This window comes from Pongo abelii, chromosome 15 (assembly GCF_028885655.2).
Source record: "Pongo abelii isolate AG06213 chromosome 15, NHGRI_mPonAbe1-v2.0_pri, whole genome shotgun sequence".
Lineage (NCBI taxonomy): Eukaryota > Metazoa > Chordata > Mammalia > Primates > Hominidae > Pongo > Pongo abelii.
The window spans coordinates 71,152,523-71,172,761 of record NC_072000.2 but is presented as its reverse complement, the minus strand read 5'-3'; the positions used below and the strand labels follow the sequence as shown (position 1 = coordinate 71,172,761).

Sequence of the window (20,239 nt, the reverse complement as noted above, 5' to 3'; positions counted from 1 at the left end):
TAAAGTTATAATATGGCAGACTAGGGCTGGTACTCAATATGTTGTGCCTCACAGTATAATACTTTTACACACTCAAGCTTGTTAGCTTTTCAAACGACTTTGGGTTTATAGTTTTTAAATGTCTGCCAGTAAATCAGTCAAATGCAAATGCTAAAAACTGCTTCTTCCAATATATCATTAAACTCATGAAGACACAAAAATAATCTATTCCTGCTATCAATGTAAAATATAGAAATCTTAGACCTAAAAGTTCTGCATATACTTTCAATAAAAGTAGAAATAACAGAAGTTACTGAGTTTGATTAAGAGATGACTCCAAAACCTTTAACTTCTGAAAGATTATCTACAGCATTGTTTTTAAAACTAGAAAATAAGACACAACAAAAATATCCAAAATACGGGTTGGTGAAAAAACTATGTCACATCTATCAATTAGAATATCAAACAATCCAAGTAATATTGTAGAAGATAATTTACAACATGTAAAGAAGTTCATGACATAGAAAGATGCTCATATTACTAAGTAAGCAAGATAGATTAAAAGCTATAGACAATTTAATAATAATGGCTACTGTTTAATGAGTACTTATATTTCAATCATTGTGCTGACTTATATACATTTTTAACTTAAATTCTTAAGACAACCCTATGAAGCAAATAGTATCATGATTTTTCATTTTACAGATGAGATAATTAAGGTTACAGAGGTGAAGTAACTTTTTGAAAGCCACACATCTAGTAAGTGATTCATCATCAGGCCTGTCAGACTCCAGAAACTGAGCTCTTAATCACTGCCTTCTTGTTATGATAAGAATTTAAATGCATAGAAAAACATAAGAGAATGATATATAGCAAAATTTTAACAGTGGTTATTTATGAAGGGTATTTTATAAGAACTTTCTTATGTGAGTTTTAAAAATTTTTTCCAAATGAGTATGTACATTTTTTTAAACAAAAAAGAAACTATACCGAAACTATACCACTTACAGTCTGTCTTAGCTATAAAATGTTAATTCTACAGCTAGCAATTTTTGGTTTGCTATATCTTCTCAGATATCAAATTTCATTTGCAAGTTTAGACTTTAGAGTGGCAATTATACATTTCATAGTTGTTACATTTAGCTTCAGTAATAAACATAGCTCTGTGACCATTAAATAATTAGAAATAGATGGGGAAGTTTCATTTTCAATTATCATTATAATGATAATTATAATGAAAAACAAAGGGGACACTTGCATGAATGAAAAAAGAAAAATCGAGGTAAAATCCTACATACCCAGTAGAACATCAGAGGAAAACTATTGAAAATAAGTTATAGACCAAAAATAGTTAAAATGCTTTATTGTGTAATTTTAGTTTCATCAAAATATTAAATTCTTTCCCATACTAGGTAATGCCTTTCTCATTAGAAAAGGGTGTAAGGGAATCATCTTGTATTTGAAGTCTCAAAATTCTGCTTCACTAACAAATGAGAATAAATCCCCAAACAAACATGTTATAAAGGAGGAGAAATTAGATAACAGTGAATTAGGGCAGAAATCAGTTACTCAAATGTCCATAGGAGTCAGGCATTAATGTAAGTGAGTAAAATAGTCTGGAGGGTCTAAAGAATATTAGCTGAGTATTGATATAGAGTATTATATCAGTGGTGGGCCAGCAATGTTGATCTGACTTTTTAGAAAATACTGAAAATTTGCATTTTTATTTGAATTTCCCACATTTTAAATGTTGCAAACTGATTTCAAAAATGAGCTATCCCCAATTATATACTCAATAGAATTATCTGCCAACAACCAGGTTATTTCTTTTTTTCTTTTTTGTTTTTTGACACAGAGTCTTGCTCTGTCGCCAGTCTAGACAGCAGTGGCGTGATCTCGGCTCACTGCAACCTCCACCTCTCGGGTTCAAGCGATTCTCCTGCCTCAGCCCCCCTAGTAGCTGGGATTACAGGCGCCCACCACCACGCCCAGTTAACTTTTTGTATTTTTAGTAGAGACAGGGTTTCACCATGTTGACCAAGCTGGTCTTAAATCCTGACATCAGATGATCCGCCCGCCTTGGCCTTCCAAAGTGCTGGAATTACAGGTGTGAGCCACCGCGTCTGGCCTATTTCTTAAAAGAGGGCTTTGTATGTTATCTATTAGTAGACAGAATATCCTGGGGAAAATTAGTTGTTATCCAAGTGCAGAAGTAATACCACATTGATAATGAATGGAGTTAGCTGGGAATTATAACTTCTGGTCTTATATCTTCAAAAATTTAATGAAGTCTCTCACTGGAATCAGAGAGGTGTAGGTGTTCCCTGCCCTAGGATTAACCTGGATCACAGAGGATGGGTAAACTATTTATAATGCTTAACCATGGTACCAGTAGTCATTTACATAAAGGATCAGATCTTTTAGACTGAGTATACCATTGTAATACTGCTTCTATGGAAAACATATATATATACATAAAGGATTCAATAGCCATCATTTTCATCCAGAATATTTTCAAGAAACATAAGCCAGTTTGCTCATTTGATTTTATCAATGGTTCTTTCAGTTGATCCACAAACCAATGAGGGTCCTGGAGACCCTTTCAGGGCTTGACAAACTCAAAATTATTTTAGTAATAGTACTGAGACATTATTTGCCTTTTTTGCTACATTGACATTTGCACTGATGGCACAAAATCAATGGTGGATTGACATCCTAGTATAAATTAAGGCAGTAGATCCAAGTAGTATGAACAATCACTGTTCTACTCACTGCCATCTTCTGTTTTTCTTTTTAAAAAAGCTAGTTTGAAATACTGTCCTCAATGACATAGTAAATTTAATATTTACTATATCCTCAATGTAATATTTACATTTACATGATTAATTACAATATTATATGACAATATTAATACATATTAAATTTACTATTTACTATTAAATTAAATTTAATTAATTAAAACTTGGCCCTTGAATGTGACAAAATGGGAAAATTAAATTCATTAAAACTTGAGCCTTGAATGTGACAAAATGGGAAGTATGAACAAAATACTTCTGCATATCAAAGGATGGTGGTTGTCTCAAGGAAAATCACTTATTTATGCAATTGTTTGAGTTGTAAGCTGAATAGCTAGTTTTTAATACAGAATACCATTTTTACTTGAAAGAATGAAATAACAAATTATTATTATTCAGACTTAGATGTTTGGTATACATTTTCTCAAAAATAAACAAAGCCTGTCAATTTAAGAAAAAACTATTTGTTGCTTTTTTGCCAGTAATACTATTTCTAGCTTTTTTCTTTTTCTTTTTTTTTTTTTTTTTTTTTGAGACAGACCCTTGCTCTGTTGCCCAGGCTGGAGTGCAATGGTGCAATCTCGGCTCACTGCAGCCTCCACCTCTCGGGTTCAAGTGATTCTCCTGCCTCAGCCTCCCAAGTAGCTGGGACTACAGGCATGTACCACCACACCTGACTAATTTTTGTGTTTTCAGTATAGACGGGGTTTTACCATGTTGGCCAGGCTGGTCTCGAACTCCTGACCTCAAGTGACCCGCCTGCCTCAGCCTCTTAAAGTGCTACGATTACTGATGTGAGCCACCACGCCCGGCCCAATTTCTAGCTTCAATGCATAAATTAGAACTTAGAAAATGTCTATGTGCCACTATGAGCTTAAGAGCTTCCAGTACATCCCAGACTTTTTAGATGAGCTTGGTGATTATATTAATGAAGGTGAGTTTTTGATATAATATAATAAAATATGTCAACTTTTGGAAGAATTTATATTTTCCAAATGACCAATATATGTGTTCCAAAATCATGCCTGGGTAAAAGATCCATTCGAAGTGCAAGACAGACCAATGGATTTTAAGGTATGAGTATGGAATGGTCCTAGCCAGGGTTTTAGATTCAACATTTCAACTAACCTTTACTAAACTAACAATTGTAAATTTTTGGTATTATATCAAAGAACATCCACAATTATAAAAAAATGTGAACAATACAGTCCTTCCTTTTCTAACTATATATCTGTATGAGGCTCAATTTGTTTATTCTTCAACCAAAACAACATATTACAACAGACTTAATACAGAAGCAAATGTGAGAATCCAGCTATTTTCTATTAAGCGAGATATTAACATATATTTGAAAAAATGTAAAACAATGCCATTATTTTCAGATTTTCTTTGGTTTTGGAAAATATACTTATTTTTTCATAAAATATGTTGTTCATGTTAACATGTAAAGGCTTTACTATTTTTATTTCTAGATAGACAGAGTTTCGCTCTCGTTGCCCAGGCTGGAGTGTAATGGCGTGATCTCGGCTCACGGCAATCTCCGCCTCCCGCGTTCAAGCAAATCTCCTGCCTCAGCCTCCCGAGTACCTGGGATTACAAGCATGTGCCAACGCACCAGGCTAATTCTGTATTTTTAGTAGAGAGAGAGTTTTTTCACATTGGTCAGGCTGGTCTTGAACTCCCTACCTCAGATGATCCACCCGCCTCGGCCTCCCAAACTGCTGGGATTACAGCCACCATGCCTGGCCCTCAGTTTTAATTCCTAGTACAACAAATATTGTTAGATATAACCCACATAAACAGAAGTAATTTGGGGTCCTTAATAATTGTTAAAAGCATGAAGGGGTCTGGAGACCAGTATGTTTGAGAACTGCTGGATCTAACCAATAATGCAGAGAATATTATTGCTCAACACCCCCCAGATGAGGTAAACGTTCACAAAAGAAAACATATTTTTGTTCAGAGAATGTATTTTTGATCTCACTAATACACTGGTTTCCAACCTTTTTGTTGTGTGTTGATGGTATGTGTAGAATCTATTTCTATAATGTCATTAACAGCTGAACATATTGTCATACCAATGTTGATATAATTTCAGCAAAAGCAAAGAAACTTGATGTCTAGTATAGTCTTATTGATTTTGGTTAGGCTCTTAAAAATAGGAGAAAAATAATTTGCCGTCACCAGTTAGTGACTTGATTTAGGCTGGAAGTATGGCCATTTTATGAGCTTCTCCAGAGACTTGGGAACCCAGGTTTAGCCAATGACCTAGCCATATCATATAATTACCCTGGTGTTCACAAAGGAAAATAGTGACAATATGCAATACTTTGTAAAAACTAACACTACTAGGAAAACATCCCAGAGAAAATATTATGCTGATATAGAATCAGCAGTGTCATTTTTATAGGTAAAGGAACTCACACTGCCTTTCAGACTCACACATTAAAAACCCTGAGTTAAGAATATAACTTAACCAGAGCAATCTAAATTCTTTTGCTCAAAGGACAATAAGAGAAACCTACAAAGAAGTAATAATTACATATTTTGTTTGAATATAGTATTAGACATTAGTGGATTAAAGGCATATACCCCTCATATAAAGATATTTCAATAAATCTACATTTTAATTGTTGTATAAACTTTAGTTCAGTTAGATATTGATTAAAAAAAACACAACTTGCTGGTTATTCTAAGCACAAAATTCTTTGCTAACTTTTAAGGTACAGGAAAATATGTAACTACAGACTATACTTACTCAAAATCAAACTTCAGATGTTTAGGGAATAAAAGGATAATAAAATTAGTGTTTAAAAATATTCTTCATTTTAATAACATCTAAAATGAATGGTAAATTGAAAGTTTGAAACATTTTTATTTTTTGCTCTAATCATTATTTTCTACCTTAAGCTTCTTGATTTCTTTTCTTTTCTTTCTTTCTTTTTTTTTTTTCCCCTGGAGACAGAGTTTTGTTCTGTTGCCCAGGCAGGACTGCAGTGGCTTGATCTCATTTCACTGCAACCTCCACCTCCCAGGTTCAAGCAATTCTCGCACCTCAGCCTCCCAAGAAGCTGGGATTACAGGCATGCGCCACCACACCTGGCTAATTTTTTGTATTTTTAGTAGAGATGGGGTTTTGCCATGATGGCCAGGCAGGTCTCGAACTCCTGTCCTCAAGCAATCCACTGGCCTTAGCCTCCCAAAGTGCTGGGATTACAGGCGTGAGCCACTGTGCCTGGCCTTGATTTTATTTCTAAATAGAGATGCTGCTGTCCTTCATAATTGAAAATCAGTACTCATCTAAGCTATGAATCATGCTCACTTTAAAAGAGAATTTATCAATTACAGAATTATTCTTCCAGCAAATCGTTTTTAGAAGACTATCATTATTTTAGAACTTGAGTCTAGATATTGTCTATACTTCTTTAAATAGAATTTATGTACTATTTGACTTAGGCACTATTTTACTCAGGACAATGAAAGTCAAATATCCTAACTTTGTTCTTGAAAGACACTTCACTGTCATAAAGCAAGAGGAGTGAAAATCATTCCTCATTTCAGTCAGATTTCATTAAAAGAAAATATATGATATAAAAGAGAAATGACTTTTCCCTATATACAATATCATTTCAGCAAACAAATTTGCTGGAGAAAATGTAATCTACGAGAATTGTTTAGAAAAGATAATACACGGTTATCTTCATTAGGTTGTAATGAGGGTACCAAAAAAAGAAAAAGAAATCAAGACCTGGTATATTTTTATAGATTTTGTTCTCACTATAGCTGGAGAATCTTAAATGATCAATGCATAATTTAGGATGTTATATTGCAATATAGATATATTGCAATATTTATTATAATATTATACTATTATAATTGTTGACCTAAATAAATGGATTAACACATGCAGATGGACAGGAAGTATTTCAGCTTACATATGGCCCAATGATAAAAAGCTACAGAGGGAAAGGTTGGAACTGTTAGTTTTGAATCATAACTTGGTTATTCAACCCTTTGTGTTTTCATAAAGACTTGGTTAAGTGCTTCTGATAGCTATTTCCATAATATTATGTATTCTTGATAATCAATTCTAACATTTATTATACTTTATTTTAATTTTTAGTTGTCTGATCTATTTGTAGAAGTTCGAACATTGTCTCCTTGTTCACTGTTGCTATTCTACTACCAGGCAAAGACTTATTTAATGAGTTAATAAACACTGTTGTAGAGATAAGGATGGTCAGTCAAATAATAGACACAAAACTCAGTAAAGTTAAGTAACTTGCTTAATTTACTGTGGTTATGAGGTAGAGAAAAAAGCACTTCCATCCAGATCTTCTATTATCAAGTCAAGTGCTCTTTCTAGTACCGATCATTCAAAACTATATTGTATTTCCGATGTAGACAAAATACGTTTGCACATACATTTCTGTGCATGAAAATCTGTGCATGCCGAATTTGAAATGTAGAAAGGATTTCTATGGGATTTGGCTAACACTAATATGTACTAAGTTACAAATATCATAACCAAGATGCAGTAAAAATAAGAATTTCAAGCTCAAATTGTATTTCCAATTTTGTGCTGGATATCACTCCTTGGTTGTCTCACATATGCCTCAGGTTAAACACATTCCCAATCAAGATGCATCACACTCTTTTCTTTTACCCTCAAGACTTGGTACTTCTCTTTTATTCCTTAGTATAGTTAATAACATTATCGTCTACCCAGTATCTCAAATTTAAAACCCCGAAATTGCTTTTGGACTTCTCGGCCCCAAATTTTTATGCTAAAAAATTAAAATAAAGAATTCACCTAAAACAGAGCTCAGTGCTAAAATCTATGGTCTTGATATTTGACTCAGTGGGGAAAGGCAAAAAGATTCATTATTTTAAATAAAAAAGAACAGATATTTGAAATTGGCTGTTGACATCAGTGAATTAGACTATTCACATACTAATGAAGTTTTAGTGTAAGAGTTCTTGATTGGTGACACCTGCCTTTAAAGTGGTCATTATTGATCAATATAATTCCTAAAACCTCCACACAGCACAAAAGCTCACATTTGGCTTTCATTTATTCTTCATGCCCCTGGTGAAATGTTAGGTCTTCTCTACTCACCCTATCTAAATGAAGTTCCCCTGATATTATTTTCTACCATCATAACATTTTCATTTCTTCTTAGCATGTATTGTATTTCAATGATAATTATTAAATTAATATGAAATTATAATTATTAAAGTTATTACCTACCTGTTTATTTTACATGTTGAGCATCCCTATCTGAAAATCTGAAATCTGAGACTTTTTGAGCACAAAGGAAATGCTCACTGGATTATTTTGGATTTCTGATTAGGGATGTTCAACTGGTTTAAGTATCTGCAAATATTCCAAAATCTGAAAAAATCTGAAATCTGAAACACTTCTGGTCCCAAGCATTTGGATTAGGGATACTCAACCTGTAATATATGACTAAATTGTAAACTCCATGAAGACAAGGAGTGTATTTGTCACTGATATTAAAGCACTTATAAGAGCACCTAGTTTAGATTCTCTTTAAGCAGTCTTATGATTTATGAGACCTTTCTTACTAGAAAGATAAATTTCACTTCCTTCTGTTCTTTAATTTACTTTGTAAACATTATTTCCAGATGCCTAATTGGAATAGATTAACTCCTTTTAAAATATCAATATTCAAACTAGTTTCTTTTATTATATTAATATTCTAATTCAGCATTTAAAGTGTATATTAAAAATTACACCAGAGTGATAATTTTATCTTTGAGGTATACATTCTAGTGCTGATCAAAATTATTCAAAAGAAATATAATCTTATTCCTAGACAAAGATATAATGCTTTTATGAATTCACTGTCAATTTGAACATCTAAGTGTTAACTAAGGAAAAAATATCAAGACAAGCCACTTGCTATCCTAAAGTTCTGCAATAAGCAAATTAATTTAACGAATATTAACATTATTATTTTTCAGAATTTTACTTTGGTGAATTTGGAAGTAACAAGTGATTTTTCAAATTTTATTTAATATCTCTTTGTAACTAAAATATAATTACAAAGTTATAAAAATACTCAAGAACTACTATCTATAATTAAATTTAGCATAAAATATTTTCAAAAAATATTTATGATTTCAGCATATTATTAAGGAAAAGAGACTATGTCTTGAATAGTTCTGAATTCCCAACTTTTAGGTCTTAATATTCAGTGAACAAAACATCTTATAGTGAACTTAACTTTTAGTTTTAAATATTTTCCAGACTTTACAAGTGAGTTTAGCTGGTACAACTGGATTTTAATGCAGTCAAACTGTAAGTTACTTTGTTTTTATAATATAAAAGACATAGATGAGATTCTTCCATCTAATTCAGGTTTTAAGAATTCCTTGCTTTTATTCATTTGAAAATGTAGCTTACTGGCACCCAAATGGCATTGGCATATATTTAATGTCTACAATGTTCTTATAGTTTATCTTTATTGAAGATTTAGGACCTCAGTTTTTTAAATGATAAAATTAATATCAGTTTTTTGACACATATCTAAAAATAATGATATACAACAGTAACACTGGAAACATTGCTGAGAAGATTGTACCATGTAATGTAAAACAAACTGCACTATTCACATCAGAAACTGAGATCCCTTCTAGTCAAATTAAATTATAACATTCACAAAACTGATAGAAAAGATGGAATTGAGGAAGACGGCTATACAGGTCCTTAAATTTGATGACAGAGAAAAAACTATAATTTGAAAAATTAACTGTCAGAATCCTAAAACAAATTTAGTGTCTAACATCATGTCTTATTAAATAATAAGGAATGTTACTGTTAATCTTTTGATACCAATATTGCATCCATGACATAGATAACTTGAAAGCACAAATGACTAACTTAATCGGGAAAGGAGCATTCCAGGAGAAAGTAGTCACAGCAGTAATAATGTCTGCTAGTTAATTTATCATGTATACAAAGATGTGAGCAGCATGTAAGTGTCTCATCCTTTCCTCACCCTATACAATTCAGTGACAGATTATAAAAAAAAAAGACTAAGAAACTTCTTCCCTCTCCCAAAGGTTGGCATTAAAACTTTCTTTCTAATAAATTTAGATTTGTTTGCAAATGTTAGGCAGCAACATTCCAAGATGAATGTTTGAAAAAATTTGGAATGATACTAGAGCAGGGAGCTACCCCAGCCTGGACAAGTTTAAAGAAATCCCTTTGGTGACATAATTTTGTTAATCTTGCTGTTTACTGGCCAAAAGTACATTTCATCCTCAGCATAAACAAATAACTTTACATCTATAATGTTAAATATACTAAAAAATAACAAATCTACAACAAAGAAACAGGAGCTACAGAAAGTAATACCCTTAGCTATGATGTAGGAGTAAGACATTTTGAATGAAATCTGTATTGTCCTACTATTGGCCTAATATGACAATTTGTGACACAATGGGTGGGAACTATCTTACACTTTATTAATTTTTCATAGTGTAATCTTGCATGCAATCCAACCTTGACAAGCAGAAGGAAATATTGGTTAGTTTTCCCAGATTACTATAGAAGAGCAGGTGTAAGATGCGAAGGAACTGTACTTACTTTTGGTGTTGGGCAGGAAGCCGTAGAGAGGCGAGATGTAGCCTGAGCACGAGGCGATTCTGAAGGAGTAGTGCTGAGGGAGGCTGTGTCTCGTGGGAGCACCTGAACACCACGAGAAATGATGGAGTCTGGAATCTGAACAAGGGGAACAACTATGGTTTAATATTCTGAAAATGTCAATAACATGTAGAATCAAGACCCCCTTTGTTTTAGCATTCTTTGCTGCTCAGCTCTGACATATTTGGTGTCACTTACTGTTAGGTATAAATGCATCCAACAACTTGAGATAGAATAGAAACTTTCGGATTTAAAGTATTTTCCCTGGCAAGTACCATTTCATAAAACTTTTTAATATGAGAGGCAGTATAGTATTGTGGTTAGGAATAAAGGATTGGTCATTCATATACTTGCTATGCCATTTAATAGTTTGAAATCTTGAGCAAGCTATTTAATTCCTAGATATTTTACATTTCATTTTCAGATCAGTCTCCAACCATTTTCACCCTCTCTTCTCTAAGCTGACCTGTATGGACACCATCAACAAATTATTTTCTGTCCTGGCTTCCAGTTGGGTTTAGCCAGTGGAAGGCACTGGCAGAAGACTGAGTTGGGATAGGGTAAAGTCTGGCATTTATTCTCCCAGCTCCCTCTCTACCAGGTCATCAACAAAGGTTGGCTGTGTCACTCAACTCAAGATCATAGCTCGTGTCAGACTGCCCTTCTGGCTTACAGCTCCTTCTCTAGATTCTAATAGCACTCCTTCCCTTTGCCCCATTAGGTAGAAGCATTAATGGTTCCCACTGTTACTAGTCCCAGGCATTCCATGATGTCTTGTGGTTTTCCCTAAATTCTGTCCAAACCGTTGTACATCCTATAGGTTCTTATTGAACTCTCCTCAATTACCTATTTAAGCATGCTATCTGACTTCTGCTAGGATCCTGATGGATATACCTTTTGAATTGCTACTTCCTTTATCTGAAAATTGAGGATAACAATAGAATCTGCTTCACTGGAATACTGCAAGGGTTAAGTAAAATAATGTGTGTAGATTATTTAGCACTTTCAAGTGGTAAATATTTAATAAGTGTTGGTTATTATTACTGTTATTATACCTATCAACATAGTAAACACTGATGTAATTAACATTATTCTAAAAATACACAAACATAAAGACTAATACTGTAGATTATTTTTAACATTATTAATATATGTTGATTATAAATTTATTACTTTAGGCCTTGCATAATTTAGTTCATGTTCTGGGCTACCAGTAACGGGCATATGTCTTCTAAGAATGGGAACATGAGGACTTTCAAATTTTGTGCACAAGACTTGAAACATATGATAAAAAGACAAGCAATTAACATTTAATCAACAAATATCACTTACTACGTGAAAAGAAGAGAGAAACAGCCAGACTTTGTGACTACAAGGTATTCCTAATATTGTGCATAATTTCTGCCTCACAAAACTGATGCTATTTCTATAGAAGCTCCTTTATTTAGTTTCTATACCAACATCCTTAATTCCAAAGATATTGCTACCATTTCAGTGTTTGAAATTTTATGTGGTTTATAAACAATATAGTCAGAAGTAGTATGAAAAGCAGTAGGAATTTTGAGAAGCAAGATGACTCCATTTGCTAACATATTTGAGTACTGAATTGTGATAAATATTTCCAAGAAATAAAGAAAGATAGTCTAATTTTGAAGAGCTATTTGTTGCCACTTATCTAATTAAAAAGGCCATGTATTTAAAAGAAGGTCAAATACCCATTTTATACCTCACATGACATCACATCCCTCTCCTTCATAGCAATGACCATACTTACAGAAAGTATCACAACATTTATATGTGTGATACTTTGATCAATGTCTGTCTCCCATATTAGAATGCAATGTCATGATGGAACTGTGTTTTGCTACTATTGTATGTCCAGTATCTAATGAAGCAACTGCACGAATAATGTCTGTGTGTGATATATATCTCCAGACTTATACACATAACTGCATATATACATTACATATCTCTGTGTGCATACATGCCTCAATGTAAATTAAAAATCGGGATATTTGAGGGAGAAGATAAGTTTAAATTTTGTGGCTAGGTACTTTTGGGCTACTAGTCTGGAGCTATTTGATGAGGTATATGAGTCTGGAACTCAGGAAAAAGTTAGGACATATCATTTGGGAATTATCAATGGAGGTAGTAATTTGAGTCATTCAAATGTGTCAGATCACCTGCAGAGAATATGTGAAAGAACAAAACACGACGGCTGACAATTTGAGGTAACATTCATATTAAAAGTTAACAAAAGAAAACAAACTGAAGGAAGATAAGGACTCTAAGATAAGGATGTATGGGGTAACCATACATCTGATTTTTCCTTGAACAATCTGGTTTTATACCTATTATGCTGGCTTAATTATTAAACAGCACCTCTTTTCATTTTCAAAAGCATTCTGGTTTGGAAGATAAATTATTTGGTGTTCCTATAATAAGAAACTTTTAGAGAAAAAAGAGGTAAATCGAGATGGGTGAGTATCAAGGCAATGGAAAAATGAAGAAAGTTGCAAGATTAAAAAAAAACAAATATGAGAGAGAATAGGAAGAGAGAGAGAGCTGAAAAGAAGCCATTACATCCAGTTATTAAAGAAATTACCAGTTAAGTAAAAAGAATAGATACAAATTGAGGAATTGAGTAGGCATGATAAAGCTGCAATAAAAAGAAACCAGAGAGTAATTGTGACTGACATGAAGAAATACAGAACTCTACATAGGTAAACACAAAGGTCAGTATCTCACGTATATTTTTGTTTGTGAATCCTCTGACATGAAGAAATACAGAACTCTACATAGGTAAACACAAAGGTCAGTATCTCACGTATATTTTTGTTTGTGAATCCTCTTTTCTGCCCCATATAATTAAAAAAAACTACATAGTGCAATAATTATAGATCTATGTTGATGGGCATACAATATATTGATAGGTAATTTATGAAAATAATAACATAAGTAGGGGACAAGGTATGAAGTTGTTGTATAATATTGAAACTAAGTTGGTATTAATTCAAACTAGATTGTTATGAGCTAAGATGTTAATTGTAATTCCCAGGGAAACCACTAACACAATAACTAAATAATAGTTAGTAAAAGTAGCAAGGAGAATCAAAATGGTACCCCAGAAAATATCTATACAGAAAAAATGAAGTAATAGAGGAGATAAAAACCAAAAATGATGTAATATATATAAAATAGCAAAATGGAAGAAACCCTTCTTTATAGTAATTGCATTAAATGTACATAAACTATCCAATTCAAAGATGGAAACTGGCAGAATGAATTAAAAATACTATAATCCAACTAGAATCATGCATTGCATAATGACATATTGATAGACAACAGATGACACATACAACAGTGGTCCCATAATATTATACTATATTTTTCCGGTACCTTTTCTATGTTTAGATATGTTTCGAAACACAAATACTTACCATTATGTTACAGTTATGGTATTCATTATGTTACACTTATGGTATTCATTACAGTAACATTTTGTACAGGTTTGCAGCCTAGGACTAGGAACAACAGGCTATACCATTTGGCCTAGGTGTGTAGTTGGTTATACCATCTAGGTTTGTGTAATTATACTCACTCTACGACATTCGCATAAAAACAAAATCACTGAACAATGCATTTCTCAGAACATATCTCTGTTGTTAAGTGGAGTATGATTGTCTATGCTATCTACAAGAGATTCAAATTAGATCCACAGATGCAAATAAATTGAAAGTGAAGGAATGGAAAAAGATATTCTACGGGAGCTGTAGCCAAAAGACAGCTAGAGAAGCTACAATAATATCAGACAAAATCAACTTTAAAACCAAAACTGTTATGAGACAAAAAAGACGTTACATAATGATAAAAAGGTCAGTTAATCAAGAACACATACCAATTATTAAAAAAATACCTAAAGCAAAAACTGATAATAATGAAGAGAGAAAAAGTTCAAAAATAAGAGTTGGAGACTGCAATATTCCACTTTTAATAATAGTTAGAATAACTAGTTAGATCAACAAGTACAATAGAACAGTGGTCCTCAATGTTTTGGGCACCAAGGAGTGTTTTTATGGAAGACAATATTTCTACGGACTGGGGGTTGGTGGGGATGGTTTGGTTTGGATAAAACTGTTCCACCTCAGATCATCAAGGACTAGTTAAATTCTCATAAGCAGCACACAACCTAGATCCCTTGCATTCACGCTCCTATGAGAATCTAATGTTGCCACTGATCTGAGAGGAGGTAGAGCTCAGCAGTAATGCTTGCTTGCCCGCTGCTGCTAACCTCCCACTGTGCGGACCGGTTCCTAACAGGTCATGGACTGGTATCAGTCCTTGGCCTGGGGCTTGGGGACCCCTTCACTAGAAGACCTGAACAACACTATAAACCAACTAGACCTAACAGCCATATAGGAACACTGTATCTGATACCAGCAGAATACACATTTTTCTCAGGTGAACATGAGGATATACCATATATATTAGGCCACAAAATAGGTCTCACAAAATTTAAAAAGGTTGAAACCTTACAGTGTATTTTTTCTGACCATAATGGAAGGAAATTAAAAATCAGTAATAGAAAGAAATTTGGGGCCGGGTGCGGTGGCTCATGCCTGTAATCCCAACAATTTGGGAGGCCGAGGTGGGTGGATCACCTGAGGTCAGCAGCTCAAGACCAGCCTGGTCAACATGGCAAAACCCCATCTCTACTAAAAATACAAAAATTAACTGGGTGTGGTGACACATGCCTGTAATCCCAGCTACCTGGCAGGCTGAGATAGGAGAATCGCTTGAACCCAGGAGGTGGAGGTTTCAGTGAGCCGAGATTGTGGCACTGCACTCCAGCCTAGGAGACAGAGAGAGACTCCATCTCAAAAAAAAAAAAAAAAAAAAGAAAGAAAGAAATTTGAGAAATTTACAAGTATGTGGAAATTAAACACATTATTAAATAACCAATGGGTCAAAGAGGAAATCACAAAGGAAATAAGAAAATAATTTGAGACAAATAAAAATGAAAACATAACATATGAAAATTCAAGTGATGCAGAGAAACAGTGTTCAGAGGGAAACTTATAGCTGTAAACATCTACTTCTAAAAAGAAGAAAGATTTCATATCAATACACTAATCTTCCACCCTAACAAACTATAAAATAAAGTATAAACTAAACCCAAAGCAAACAAAAGAAAATAATAAGAATTATAGAAGATGGCTGAATAGGAAAAACTCCCGTCTACAGCTCCCAGCGTGAGCGACGCAGAAGATGGGTGATTTCTGCATTTCCATCTGAGGTACCGGGTTCATCTCATTAGGGAGTGCCAGACAGTGGGCGCAGGACAGTGGGTGCAGCGCACCGTGCGCCAGCCGAAGCAGGGCGAGGCATTGCCTCACTCAGGAAGCGCAAGGGGTCAGGGAGTTCCCTTTTCTGGTCAAGGAAAGGGGTGACAGACGGCACCTGGAAAATCGGGCCACTCCCACCCAAATACTGCACTTTTCTGACAGGCTTAGGAAACAGCACACCAGGGGATTATATCCTGCACCTGGCTCGGAGGGTCCTACGCCCACGGAGTCTCGCTGATTGCTAGCACAGCAGTCTGAGATCAAACTGCAAGGCAGCAGCGAGGCTGGGGGAGGGGTGCCCGCCATTGCCCAGGCTCGCTTAGGTAAACAAAGCAGCCAGGAAGCTCGAACTGGGTGGAGCCCACCACAGCTCAAGGAGGCCTGCCTGCCTCTGTAGGCTCCACCTCTAGGGGCAGGGCACAGACAAACAAAAAGACAGCAGTAACCTCTGCAGACTTAAATGTCCCTGTCTGACAGCTTTGAGGAGAGCAGTGGTTCTCCCAGCACGCAGCTGGAGATCTGAGAACGGGCAGACTGCCTCCTCAAGTGGGTCCCTGACCCCTGATCCCCGAGCAGCCTAACTGGGAGGCACCCCCCAGTAGGGGCAGACTGATACCTCACACGGCCGGGTACTCCTCTGAGACAAAACTTCCAGAGGAACGATCAGACAGCAGCATTCGCGGATCACGAAAATCTGCAGTTCTGCAGACACCGCTGCTGATACCCAGGCAAACAGGGTCTGGGGTGGACCTCTAGCAAACTCCAACAGACCTGCAGCTGAGGGACCTGTGTGTTAGAAGGAAAACTAACGAACAGAAAGGACATCCACACCAAAAACCCATCTGTACATCATCATCATCAAAGACCAAAAGTAGATAAAACCACAAAGACGGGGAAAAAACAGAGCAGAAAAACTGGAAACTCTAAAAAGCAGAGCGCCTCTCCTCCTCCAAAGGAACGCAGCTCCTCACCAGCAATGGAACAAAGCTGGATGGAGAATGACTTTGAAGAGTTGAGAGAAGAAGGCTTCAGACGATCAAACTACTCTGAGCTACAGGAGGAAATTCAAACCAAAGGCAAAGAAGTTGAAAACTTTGAAAAAAATTTAGAAGAATGTATAACTAGAATAACCAATAGAGAGAAGTGCTTAAAGGAGCTGATGGAGCTGAAAGCGAAGGCTCAAGAACTACGTGAAGAATGCAGAAGCCTCAGGAGCTGATGCGACCAACTGGAAGAAAGGGTATCAGCGATGGAAGATGAAATGAATGAAATGAAGCAAGAAGGGAAGTTTAGAGAAAAAAGAATAAAAAGAAACAAACAAAGCCTCCAAGAAATATGGGACTATGTGAAAAGACCAAATCTGCGTCTGACTGGTGTACCGGAAAGTGAGGGGAGAATGGAACCAAGTTGGAAAACACTCTGCAGGATATTATCCAGGAGAACTTCCCGAATCTAGCAAGGCAGGCCAACATTCAGATTCAGGAAATACAGAGAACATCACAAAGATACTCCTCGGGAAGAGCAACTCCAAGACACATAATTGTCACATTCACTAAAGTTGAAATGAAGGAAAAAATGTTAAGGGCAGCCAGAGACAAAGGTCGGGTTACCCTCAAAGGGAAGCCCATCAGACTAACAGCGGATCTCTTGGCAGAAATTCTACAAGCAAGAAGAGAGTGGGGGCCAATATTCAACATTCTTAAAGAACAGAATTTTCAACCCAGAATTTCATATCCAGCCAAACTAAGCTTCATAAGTGAAGGAGAAATAAAATACTTTACAGACAAGCAAATGCTGAGAGATTTTGTCACCACCAGGCCTGCCCTAAAAGAGCTCCTGAAGGAAGCACTAAACATGGAAAGGCACAACTGGTACCAGCCGCTGCAAAATCATGCCAAAATGTAAAGACCATCGAGACTAGGAAGACACTGCATCAACTAACGAGCAAAATAACCAGCTAACATCATAATGACAGGACCAAATATACACATAACAATATTAACTTTAAATGTAAATGGACTAAATACTCCAATTAAAAGACACAGACTGGCAAATTGGATCAAGAGTCAAGACCCATCAGTGTGCTGTATTCAGGAAACCCATCTCATGTGCAGAGACACACATAGGCTCAAAATAAAAGGATGGAGGAAGATCTACCAAGCAAATGGAAAACAAAAAAAGGCAGGGGTTGCAATCCTAGTCTCTGATAAAACAGACTTTAAACCAACAAAGATCAAAAGAGACAAAGAAGGCCATTACATAATGGTAAAGGGATCAATTCAACAAGAAGAGCTAACTATCCTAAATATATATGCACCCAATACAGGAGCACCCAGATTCATGAAGCAAGTCCTGAGTGACCTACAAAGAGACTTAGGCTCCCACACAATAATAATGGGAGACTTTAACACCCCACTGTCAACATTAGCCAGATCAACGAGACAGAAAGTTAACAAGGATACCCAGGAATTGAACTCAGCTCTGCACCAAGCAGACCTAATAGACATCTACAGAACTCTCCACCCCAAATCAACAGAATATACATACTTCTCAGCACCACACCACACCTATTCCAAAATTGACTACATAGTTGGAAGTAAAGCTCTCCTCAGCAAATGTAAAAGAACAGAAATTATAACAGTCTCTCAGACCACAGTGCAATCAAACTAGAACTCAGGATTAAGAAACTCACTCAAAACCTCTCAACTACATGGAAAGGGAACAACCTGCTCCTGAATGACTACTGGGTACATAACAAAATGAAGGCAGAAATAAAGATGTTCTTTGAAACCGACGAGAACAAAGACACAACATACCAGAATCTCTGGGACACATTCAAAGCAGTGTGTAGAGGGAAATTTATAGCACTAAATGCCCACAAGAGAAAGCAGGAAAGATCCAAAATTGACACCCTAACATCACAATTAAAAGAACTAGAAGAGCAAGAGCAAACACATTCAAAAGCTAGCAGAAGGCAAGAAATAACTAAAATCAGAGCAGAACTGAAGGAAATAAAGACCACAAAAACCCTTCAAAAAATTAATGAATCCAGGAGCTGGTTTTTTGAAAGGATCAACAAAATTGATAGACCGCTAGCAAGACTAATAAAGAAAAAAAGAGAGAAGAATCAAATAGACGCAATAAAAAATGATAAAGGGGATATCACCACCGATCCCACAGAAATACAAACTACCATCAGAGAATACTACAAACAGCTCTACGCAAATAAACTAGAAAACCTAGAAGAAATGGATAAATTCCTCGACACATACACTCTCCCAAGACTAAACCAGGAAGAAGATGAATCTCTGAATAGACCAATAATAGAAGCTGAAATTGTGGCAATAATCAATAGCTTACCAACCAAAAAAAGTCCAGGACCAGATGGATTCACAGCTGAATTCTACCAGAGGTACAAGGAGGAACTGGTACCATTCCTTCTGAAACTATTCCAATCAATAGAAAAAGAGGGAATCCTCCCTAACTCATTTTATGAGGCCAGCATCATCCTGATACCAAAGCCTGGCAGAGACACAACCAAAAAAGAGAATTTTAGACCAATATCCTTGATGAACATTGATGCAAAAATCCTCAATAAAATACTGGCAAACAGAATCCAGCAGCACATCAAAAAGCTTATCCACCATGATCAAGTGGGCTTCATCCCTGGGATGCAAGGCTGGTTCAATATATGCAAATCAATATATGTAATCCCGCATATAAACAGAACCAAAGCCAAAAACCACATGATTATCTCAATAGATGCAGAAAAGGGCTTTGACAAAATTCAACAGCCCTTCATGCTAAAAACTCTCAATAAATTAGGTATTGATGGGACGTATCTCAAAATAATAAGAGCTATCTATGACAAACCCACAGCCAATATCATACTGAATGGGCAAAAACTGGAAGCATTCCCTTTGAAAACTGGCACAAGACAGGGATGCCCTCTCTCACCACTCCTATTCAACATAGTGTTGGAAATTCTGGCCAGGGCAATTAGGCAGGAGAAGGAAATAAAGGGTATTCAATTAGGAAAAGAGGAAGTCAAATTGTCCCTGTTTGCAGACGACATGACTGTATATCTAGAAAACCCCATTATCTGAGCCCAAAATCTCCTTAAGCTGATAAGCAACTTCAGCAAAGTCTCAGGATACAAAATCAATGTACAAAAATCACAAGCATTCTTTTACACCAATAACAGACAAACAGAGAGCCAAATCATGAGTGAACTCCCATTCACAATTGCTTCAAAGAGAATAAAATACTTAGGAATCCAACTTACAAGGGATGTGAAGGACCTCTTCAAGGAGAACTACAAACCACTGCTCAATGAAATAAAAGAGGATACAAACAAATCGAAGAACATTTCATGCTCACGGGTAGGAAGAATCAATATCATGAAAATGGCCATACTGCCCAAGGTAATTTATAGATTCAATGCCATC

At 35.6% G+C, this 20,239-nt stretch overlaps 1 protein-coding gene across 18 annotated transcripts in view; it reads right to left on the bottom strand.

The window, feature by feature from the left end:
* Positions 1-20,239, bottom strand: part of GPHN (gephyrin) — a 688,936-nt gene that overhangs the window by 207,287 nt on the left and 461,410 nt on the right. For all 18 annotated transcript variants that reach the window (XM_024231223.3, XM_054529737.2, XM_054529738.2 and 15 more), the window contains 1 exon segment: positions 10,390-10,524. In XM_024231223.3, coding sequence (XP_024086991.1) covers positions 10,390-10,524 — 135 coding nt within the window.